This window comes from Aegilops tauschii, chromosome 6, assembly GCF_002575655.3.
Source record: "Aegilops tauschii subsp. strangulata cultivar AL8/78 chromosome 6, Aet v6.0, whole genome shotgun sequence".
Taxonomy (NCBI): Eukaryota; Viridiplantae; Streptophyta; class Magnoliopsida; order Poales; family Poaceae; genus Aegilops; species Aegilops tauschii.
In genome coordinates, this window is record NC_053040.3 from 421,084,184 (window position 1) to 421,094,132 (window position 9,949).

The following is a 9,949-nucleotide window of genomic DNA, read 5'->3' on the forward strand; positions in this document are numbered from 1 at the left end:
GATAAACTGCACTAACCACCCACACCACAATGCCTGTTGTGATCACTTCTCCCCCTTTCTTATTTTTCTTCTTTCTTTCTTTTCTTTTTCTTTTTGTTCTTTTCTTAAATTCGTGAACTTTTTCCAACACCAATGATTTTTTTAAATTGATAATTGTTTCCAAATTTAAGTTTTTTTAGAATTGATGAACTTCTATAAAAAATCGATGACCTTTTTTCAAAATTGATGATTTTTTGTTCAAAAATCGATGAACTTTTAAAAAAAAATTGTGAACTTTTTTTTAAAATAGATGTACTTTTTTTGAAAATGATGAACTATTGTCAAATTTGTGAGCTTTTAAAAAAATATGATTTTTTTCCATGATCAATGACTATTTTTCAAATGGATGAACCTTTTTATAAAATCCGTAAACTTTTTTGATTTCACAAATTGTTTCATAAGTAGTAAAGCTGGCCGGTACTAGAAAAAAACTTGATGAGAAGCGACTGGGGGTGGGGGTGGGAGGGGGCAGGGTAACAAACTCTACTGCGCCACGGCCAGCTAGAGCCCGTGACGTGAAGTCCTAATTCCTTGGGAGCAACTAGGTGAGGAGCGCTCGTAGCAAGCTCCCCAAGACTTGGGGTGGGGTGAGAGCGCGACACTTGGCGTGCTCTCAGCCGCAGCCACGTATCGCGCTCCCCCCGAATTTTATTTTTTATTTTTTTCGCACACGTTTTCGATTTTTTAGATTTTTTTTCCTTTTTTGGCTTTTCAGTTTTCCATTGTTTTTTCTTAGTTTTTTGAGCAAAAATTTTTTGCGTGAAAAATGATTTTTTTTCTTTCGTGAGAGGCATGGTTTTGCTTCCACGAGAGGTGCAGCCATGCCTCTCGGAAACAAAAAAAGTGGATTTTTTTTGCTTTCGCGAGAGGCACGGTTTTGTTTCCGCGAGAAGCATGACTATGCCTCTTGGAAACAAAAAAAACACGCTTTTTTTTGCTTCCGCGAGAGGCACAATTTTGCTTCCGTGAGGGGTATGGTCATGCCTCTCAAAAACAGAAAAAATGCGTTCCTTTTTTGCTTCTGCGAGAGGCACGATTTTGCTTTCGCGAGAGACACAGTTTTACCTCTCGGAAACGAAAAAAATATCTTTTTTCTTTCACGAGAGGCACGGTTTTGCTTCCGCGAGAAGCACGGTTTTACCTCCCAGAAACGAAACAAATATTTTTTTATTCCGCGGGAGGCACGGCCGTGCCTGTCGGAAAAAAGTTCGTCAAAACCTATCAACATGGGATCTAGTTTTCAAGATCTTGATGTGAGGAATTCAACGATGAAAATGGTTCAAGTTTTGGACACACGATTTTTTGCCCATTTTTGACCTTTTTTCGAAAAAAAAGTTCGTCAAAACCTATCAACATGAGATCTAGTTTTCAAGATCTTGATGCGAGGAATCCAACGATGAAAATGATTCAAGTTTTGGATGCACGGTTTAAGAGATAAAACATTTTGAATAAACGAATCTACGAAAAAAGAAAAAAAGAAATTCAGGTTGCGACAAGTAGCGTGCATGCAGTGCGCTAATTGTCGCAACTTGGTGAAGAGGAGTATGACCAATTCCGTTCGTGCATGAGTTAATTGATGATACTAATTGGAGGTGGAAGGATGAACTAGTTCGTCATACTTTCCTAGCACCAGATGCAGAGGCCATCCTAAACATACCGTTGCGCAATGGTGGAGGAGAAGATTATTTTGCTTGGGCTTTTGAAACATCCGGTGTTTACTCTGTCAAATCGGCGTACCGTGCTCTCGTGAATCATAAGGAACGTGTTGCTCTAGAGGAAGGGACGGCTACCGGCACCTTAAAAACAGATCAACAGATGTGGACCACTTTAGAAGCTCAAAGTTGTGCCAAAGGTGAGAGTTTTCTGGTGAAGAGTAATTCGCGGCATTCTCCCTGATGAAGCTACACTGAAGCACAAACACTCAGCATATGTAATGTATGTCTGACAAAAGAGGAAGATCTGATGCATGCGTTGGTATCATGCTCACATGCTCGGCGTTTCTGGGATGAGGCCCAAACTTGGTTTGACTTCCGTTTACCAAGGCTGCATCCTAAATTCCTAATACTTGGTCAAGAGACATTCTCTGTGATGAACGTGCTAAAATTATTTCGGTGATGTGGGCAATTTGGACCTCGCGTAATCGGTGGACACATGAGAAGGAGCACACTGATCCGGCGCAGTCTGTTCGACGCATTCGGGAGGATCTTGCAGTCCTGGAGATCCCGTGTGTCGATGCATCCATCCTTCCAGGTCAAGGTTGGAGCCCGCCTGAAGTTGGTTTTGTCAAGATCAACACTGATGGCGCCATTAACTCAGATTCTAGATTGGCAGGGGCGGGGGTGTTGCCCGCTCTTCAACTGCCCATCTAGCAGCATGGTGCAAGCCGCAGGTTGGTATTACCGAACCGCGCGTCGGCGAGTCCTTGTCACTACGGAGGGAGTCTTATTCGCAAGTCTAAGGGGCTACTCATATGTGATCATGAAGACGGACTATCTGGAGATTGTGAATCTCTGGAACGACCACCACAACAATCGCTCGATTGTAGCTCCTATTTTGTTAGAGATTGGCGAGCTTACCTTGTCGTTTGATTATTTTACTATTCAACATGTAAGTAGGCCAGCTAATCTCCTGGCTCATCTATGTGCGAAGCGTGCCTGCTTGCTTATGGTGACTGAGAGTTGGTTGGACTCAAAACCCTCGTTCCTGGTCACGAGCCTCTTGACGGATCTTTGAAATGAGTACTTCTTAATTATTGATCGCCAATGCTACACGGTACTTGGCTACCCCTCAATCTTAAAAAAAAGGTACTCCCTCCGTTTTAGTTTACTAGTCCTGCGTGTATACCTAGGTTGCCAATTTTATCACCCTAATATAAAGTATATAACACAAAAATTATACCGTTTGAAAATAGAACATCTGAAGTTTATATTGGTATTGTATTAGGTTGGTCAAATTGACGACCTAGGAGTACGCGCACGCCCTGTAATAAACTGAGAGAGGGGTAAAAATAAACACGGCACATGGGTATATAAACTACAGCACTTTGCCTGGACCCAGAGCGACCCTTGACCAATGAGCAGCGGCCAGCACTACACGTGGCGCACGTTGTTGGCAAGCATGGACCCACCCGTCATCCACAGACCGTGTCACGAGCACATAAAAAAAAAATGAGCCAACACTCCGCCGTTCACTCCCCTCTACTCGTCGTCTTCCTCGGCGCGGGCGCTCTAGCTCTTCCCAGTCTCGGCCTCCGAGCTCCACCACACAAGCCGCTCGCCTGTCCCTGGCCTCCAGCTCCTGCGCCTCCCGGGACCCCGCTCCGTGCCGCCGCAAAAACCTGCAGCCACACGTACCCAGCGCAGATCTTTCTTCCGCCCGCGCTTAATTTCCCTCGTGCTCGCGCCGCTCGCCATCGCCCTCGTCCACTACCGCTCTGCCTTGTTTGTCCGGCTGTTTCTCTTCAACCCGCAGCGACTTCTGGCGCGTCGGATCCCGTGATGTCTGGGTACATCGCTTCCTCGTCCGCGGCGTTCCTCTTGCTCGTGGCCTCCTCCTCCTCCTCCACGTCGCCGCGGCGCCTGCGGAGCAGCGCACTGCGCTCATACGGTGCCGCCGGTACGCCGCTGCATTGGGCGCGGCGAGGATTTTCTCTGGACGGATTGGTGCCGTGCCGCCGCGGCTCAGCAGGGGAGAGCTCGAGGCAGGGAGTCTCTGGGCAGCGCGGCAAGCTCAAGGTTGGTAACGCACGTATCATTCCTCCTTTTCCATTCGAAATTTCTGCAAAGTCTTTGCTTGTCAGAGTGGGTGTTATTTTTAGTGCAAAAAGCGCAGTTCAGTTTAGTCGGCCTTTCTGTCGGAAATTTAGCCTCACGTGCAGTTTTTTACCCTGCGTTTTTCTAAAGTTCTTGTTACTAAGCGGCATCCGGCATTGACCTTGATGCTTTCTTATGCTGAATTGCTGATGATTCCGTTGCCTACTCAGGCTGCTGAAAATGAGGATGCTGTTTCACAAAAAGCAGCTGCATCTGCACCCAGGCTAAACAGTAGCGCTGCAGAGCAAAATGGGGCAGCTGGAAGCAAATCCGAAGTCGACCCGTCAGCTCCTCTCTCGGCGGCGGCATCAGGTTATTGGAAAGACGTCGTTGTCGCTGAACAAGTTGGGGCTAAGGTTGATACCGGTGGAGATGCAGCAGAAGTGTCCAGTTCTCCGGTTGACAGTAAGAACATGGGGCCTGGCCCTTTGGCTGGCCCAAATGTGATGAATGTCATCGTTGTGGCTTCTGAATGTGCTCCTTTCTGTAAAACAGGTCTGCATACATAAACTGAGCAATTAGACTTCCCTCTTGTTCTGCTTGATTGAGCTCGAGCCTCGAGCAATCAGACTTCATTTTTGTTTTGCGAAGGAATCAAACTTCAAACTAGCATGTACTACTCTTAAACTTGTGTGAATTGTTCTCTCAGTAATGATATCATGCATAGGTGGGCTTGGAGATGTCGTGGGTGCTTTGCCCAAGGCTCTGGCAAGAAGAGGGCATCGTGTTATGGTACTCACTCCTTAGCTTTTCTCTTTGGTCCATCTTGCAAACTGAAAGATCATGATTTACTTGATTAGGATGATTGCTGATATAAAATGTAACCACATTTTGAGTGCTACACTCTTCATAAGGGGTTACACACTTGCACATGCTAAATCAGTTGTTATGCACCCTGTGCTTGAGCAACATTTGAAAGTTGTTATTATTTTCCCTCTCAAAAGAAGTTGTTATTATTTTCAGTTGGTGTGCAACATGTGAGAAAAATATACACTCTAACCTTTATTATTTGTCGGTGCCTAATGCTATTTATGTATATGATAGCAGAAGAAATACTGCGTCATAACAGAACTATTCATTCTTCATGTTTGATGTAACATGTCCTACATAGATGCTTTGTAAATTCAAATGTAGGGTATGTTCAAACTTGAGTATGGCGACCTAGTTTGGAAAGAAGTAATACAAGTATTTCTTTCAATTTTAGGTTGTGATACCAAAGTATGGAGATTACGCAGAAGCTCGTGATCTAGGTGTTCGCAAACGTTACAAGGTAGCTGGCCAGGTATGTAAAATAACGAGTCGGCAGTATTAAATGAAAAGTGCAAGGAACTATGACCAGATCAGTTAATTGAATTGTGTTCTGGTTTGCAGGATTCAGAAGTGAGTTATTTCCACTCTTATATCGATGGAGTTGATTTTGTATTCTTAGAGGCCCCGCCCTTCCGCCACCGGCACAATGATATTTATGGAGGAGAAAGACCGGTAAGCGTCTGTTCCGCTGAGCTTTCTTAGCCATGGAAAATTAAACTGAATTCCTCTTAATGTTTATGTAATTAATGTTTGTACATTTCCATCATTTTTGGCAGGATGTGCTGAAGCGCATGATTTTGTTCTGCAAGGCTGCTGTCGAGGTACCTTCACAAATTGTATTGCTATCGATGTCTAAACAATCCGCAAATAACTACTCTGTTTATTCTGAATTAGATTGTGTTTGGGAGTCCAGACACAGACACAATATCTACTACTCCTCTTACACCATTACCATTTTTCGGAGAAAAGACCATCTTGGTCCAGCTTTTGTAGAAAGCAAATAAAAGTTTCATATAGGCCCTGGATTCACCAAGTTTACAGGTAAGCAAAACTGAAAGGGAAATGCCATGCACTGAAAACATACCTAGTGAATCACCACCATTGCTAAGACCTAGCAGCTGTGTGTACAATTGTGATCAAAGCTTTTACAGCTTGATTGTGCACTAAAGTGATGCCTATTCAGGAGTAGAGTGAGTAATTTGATCTAATTTCTTCATCGTTAACAATTTACATCTCGATGAAAAAATTTAAATTGACCATACAAATTGGTTCTTGATATTTGAAACGTGAGCTCTCTTATGCTCCTTTGGACTCATTTAAGATGAACTCTATCAGCAAGCAAGCTAACAACTCCAGCTGAGTTTCTTGCAGCAAGCCATATGTGCGCTTTATTGATTAGCCCTGTATCAAGTCATAACAAACGTTAGGACACCTCAAGCTAGCCTGCCTGTATGTTCAGTTATTCTAGCTTTGATAAACTGCATTATGTTCGCTTCAAATTGATTATGCACATGTCCAAATGAAATACAATGTTCATCCGACCGAACTTCGCAGGTTCCTTGGTACGCTCCATGTGGTGGTACTATCTACGGTGATGGCAATTTAGTCTTCATTGCAAACGATTGGCATACTGCACTTCTACCTGTTTATCTAAAGGCGTATTACCGAGACAATGGCCTGATGCAGTATACTCGTTCTGTTCTCGTGATCCATAACATTGCTCATCAGGTTTTACACCTCAATCTTTAACTGCACATTTTTACTTGAGTACTAGTTGAACCATCATTGTGCCTTTCATTAACAAGCTGACCTTGTACTGTCATTCGATAAGAGGTTGCCATGCGATAATCCACTTCTGAGCCGAGGCTCATCTGCACCCGCGCTGAAAAAAAAAATCAAAAAAAAAATACTAGAAAAATTAAAAAAATCTATTTTATTTGCATGGTAGATAATTTGATGCGTGAGGTCCGCTCCAATTTTCAAATCATTTGGACATCTGAGCAGCTCTCAGCAAAAAAGACAAATTCGGGGTCTGTAAAAAAGTTTACTGTTCACGCACTGTCCTGACCCGAATTGTCTTTTTTGCTGAGTGCTACTCGGATGTCCAAATGACCTGAAAATTGGAGCGGACCTCACGCAATAAATTTTCTATCATGCAAAAAACAATTGGAATTTTTTGAATTTTTTTATGATTTTTTTTCTGACCGGATGCAGATGAGCCTGGCCAGCCTGGGCGTTCGGTCTTTTCGGTTTGTTCGGTTCGGTCTTCCATAATTGAAGACCGAAATAATTTCGGTCTTTTCGGTTTTCCACTATTCGGTCTTCGGTCTTTACATACCAATGTTCGGTCCCGACCAAACAGACCAAATTTAGTGATACAACTCAGATTCATATACATTACTTCCAGTATCTGTACATATTTATTTATGCCAAATTGAGACAACAAATGTATGTACTTAGGTGCGTGTGTGTATAAGAAAAATTAGACAAGTGTTAGACAACAAAAGTATGTAACAGGCTAACATCACAAATTCTGAACAATATAGCTTTGCACATACATAAGTATGCGTTAACATAGGTACGCACACACATTCAATAATCTGGACATGACACAAGGCTCTGCACTTAGGCATTATTGGCCGATCTGATGCACTCATGCACATACTACATAAGAGTCACTTGCTCATCTTCAAGCTTCAGTTGTGAGGTAAAGCACCGGAAAAGGAGAGTAGGCGGCGGCCAGCTTGGAAGAGACGGTGGCGACGGATTGACGCCAGTGCAGCAGCGTGGAAGGGGACGGGATCTGAAGCACCGCTGGCGGATGGCGATTCGCAGGCTGTGGAGCGATGTACGGGAGGTTGGGTTGCCGGGCGGTCGTCACCGGTCACGGCAGCGGATCGGCGCGGATCTCACCGGTCACGGCCGCGGATCGGAGCGCTCCTTGGGGAGGCGGTCGTCACGGGGCCTCGTCTCTTAGCGGCGGCTAGGGTTGGTCATTGGCAGAGAAGGGGGAGGAACGAGAGTGAGGCTGCGGTTCGTGCCTCTGTGTCGCTCGTGGTGAGGAGGTGAGGTAGTGTCTCGCTCGTGAGGATTGGGCTAGCCAGTTGGGCCTTAGGTAAACATTGTTGTGCGTGTGGGCTTTTAAAATAGATCGGTCTATATGGTCTTTTCGGTCCTGCAGGGTAGAGGACCGATTTGACCGTATTAAATTCGGTCATGTAGTTTTGCAGACCAAAGTTTATTCGGTCTTTTTTTAGTTCAGTCTTTTTGGGTTCGGTCTCGGTCTTTTCGGGTTCGGTCTTCGGTCTTCGGTTTTTATGCCTGGGGTGAAGCCTGGGCACCGAAACGCCACACTCGTTGCAATGCATATTTTTAGGTTTAAAAACTACTCCCTCCGTTCGGAAATACTTGTTGAAGAAATGAATATATCTAGACGTATTTTAATTCTAGATACATCCATTTCTCCGACAAGTATTTCCGAATGGAGGGAGTAGTCAGCAGTGAGAGTTTATTCATCTGCCAATCTGTCTTACTTCCTCCAGTTTACAACTATTTGTCATGTCACCACATTTTTTTGTATGAAAATGAACTGGCGACTAATATAGCTTAATGAAAGTCACTCAACAATGATATACTCCACATTTTTATCTTTTACCGTATCATCCAGTGCCAAACCTGGACACTAAATATTTGGCTTTGCAGGGACGTGGCCCTGTAGATGACTTCAACATCATGGACTTGCCTGCGCACTACATCGATCACTTCAAACTGCATGATCCCCTTGGTGGCGAGCACAACAACGTGTTCGCTGCTGGCCTGAAGATGGCAGACCGGGTGGTCACCGTCAGCCATGGCTACATGTGGGAGCTGAAGACGACGGAAGGCGGCTGGGGCCTTCACGACATAATAAACCAGAACGACTGGAAACTGGACGGCATCGTGAACGGCATCGACACGGCCGAGTGGAACCCCGCGGTCGACGTGCACCTGCACTCCGACGACTACACCAACTACACCCGAGACACGCTGGACACCGGCAAGCGGCAGTGCAAGGCGGCCCTGCAGCGCGAGCTGGGCCTGCAGGTGCGCGACGGCGTGCCGCTCATCGGGTTCATCGGGCGGCTGGACCACCAGAAGGGCGTGGACATCATCGCGGCGGCGATGCCGTGGATCGCGCAGCAGGACGTGCAGCTCGTGATGCTGGGCACGGGGCGGCCGGACCTGGAGGACATGCTGCGGCGGTTCGAGGGGGAGCACCGGGACAAGGTGCGCGGGTGGGTGGGGTTCTCGGTGCGGATGGCGCACCGGATCACGGCGGGCGCGGACGTCCTGCTGATGCCGTCGCTGTTCGAGCCGTGCGGGCTGAACCAGCTGTACGCGATGGCGTACGGGACCGTGCCCGTGGTGCACGCCGTCGGCGGGCTCCGGGACACGGTGGCGCCGTTCGACCCGTTCGGCGGCACCGGGCTGGGGTGGACGTTCGACCGCGCGGACGCCGGCAGGATGATCGACGCGCTCGGGCACTGCCTCAACACGTACTGGAACTACAAGGAGAGCTGGAGGGGCCTGCAGGTCCGCGGAATGTCTCAGGACCTCAGCTGGGACCACGCCGCCGAGCTCTACGAGAATGTCCTCGTCAAGGCCAAGTACCAGTGGTGAACTGGTGATGCGCTCGCTGATGCTGACGCCTCTCACGCAATGAATGCACGTACTTACGGGGCACCCGGAATCGGGGCCGACGATCACGATCGCTGGCGCCCCGGAGTAGCCAAGGGTCACGCGATGCCACCGGGCGGCAGCCGGACGACGGTGGAGGTAGTGAACCGTGCCCGTGGCGCCGCCCAACTTTTGGGTTCACGAGTTGTACACACCAGTTCAGTCAGGTTCGTGGCGTCTGTGAATTACCGAGTCGTAGGCGATCAAATAGGAAGTTGCAGAGTCTGTATACTGCCAATTTTCTGGGCTCTTGGTGTAGAAAAACACAGTTCTGAGAAGGTTCATCACTGGACGCTGACCACGTTCACGTTCTCTTTCATGCTCCCTCGGTTTCAAAGTAATTCAAGTTTTAGGAATATTCTAAGTCAAACCTTCTAAAGTTTGACCAAATTTATAATAAAAAAAATCTGCTAAGATCTGCAATATCCAATATATATAAATATTACGAAAATATATTTCATAGGTGGTTGACTCGTTAACGCGTCACCGAAGAAAGCCATGTGGTACTGTTATACATACTGTTTATTATTACGTCCTATTTTTCCAGAATTTTAGGAGTTACAGAAACATAT

General features: G+C 46.4%; 1 protein-coding gene across 1 annotated transcript; it reads left to right on the forward strand.

Moving 5' to 3' along the window:
• Window positions 1–3,218: 3,218 nt before the first annotated feature.
• On the forward strand, window positions 3,219–9,694 carry LOC109757439 (soluble starch synthase 2-2, chloroplastic/amyloplastic). The gene is made up of 8 exons (XM_020316261.3): window positions 3,219–3,773; window positions 4,022–4,346; window positions 4,519–4,583; window positions 5,056–5,133; window positions 5,223–5,333; window positions 5,438–5,482; window positions 6,216–6,389; window positions 8,364–9,694. Exons 1-8 carry the CDS (start codon window positions 3,537–3,539, stop codon window positions 9,318–9,320), a joined length of 1,992 nt encoding a protein of 663 aa, XP_020171850.1. The 5' UTR covers window positions 3,219–3,536; the 3' UTR covers window positions 9,321–9,694.
• The last annotated feature ends 255 nt before the right edge of the window (window positions 9,695–9,949 follow it).

What these genes read in the sequence shown, in the direction of transcription:
- LOC109757439 (XM_020316261.3), top strand. Translation starts at nt 3,537, where the DNA reads ATGTCTGGGTACATCGCTTCCTCGTCCGCGGCGTTCCTCTTGCTCGTG. An exon ending in GGCAGCGCGGCAAGCTCAAG is followed by an intron (nt 3,774 to 4,021) that starts GTTGGTAACGCA and finishes TTGCCTACTCAG; the next exon opens with GCTGCTGAAAATGAGGATGC. An exon ending in TCCATAACATTGCTCATCAG is followed by an intron (nt 6,390 to 8,363) that starts GTTTTACACCTC and finishes TTGGCTTTGCAG; the next exon opens with GGACGTGGCCCTGTAGATGA.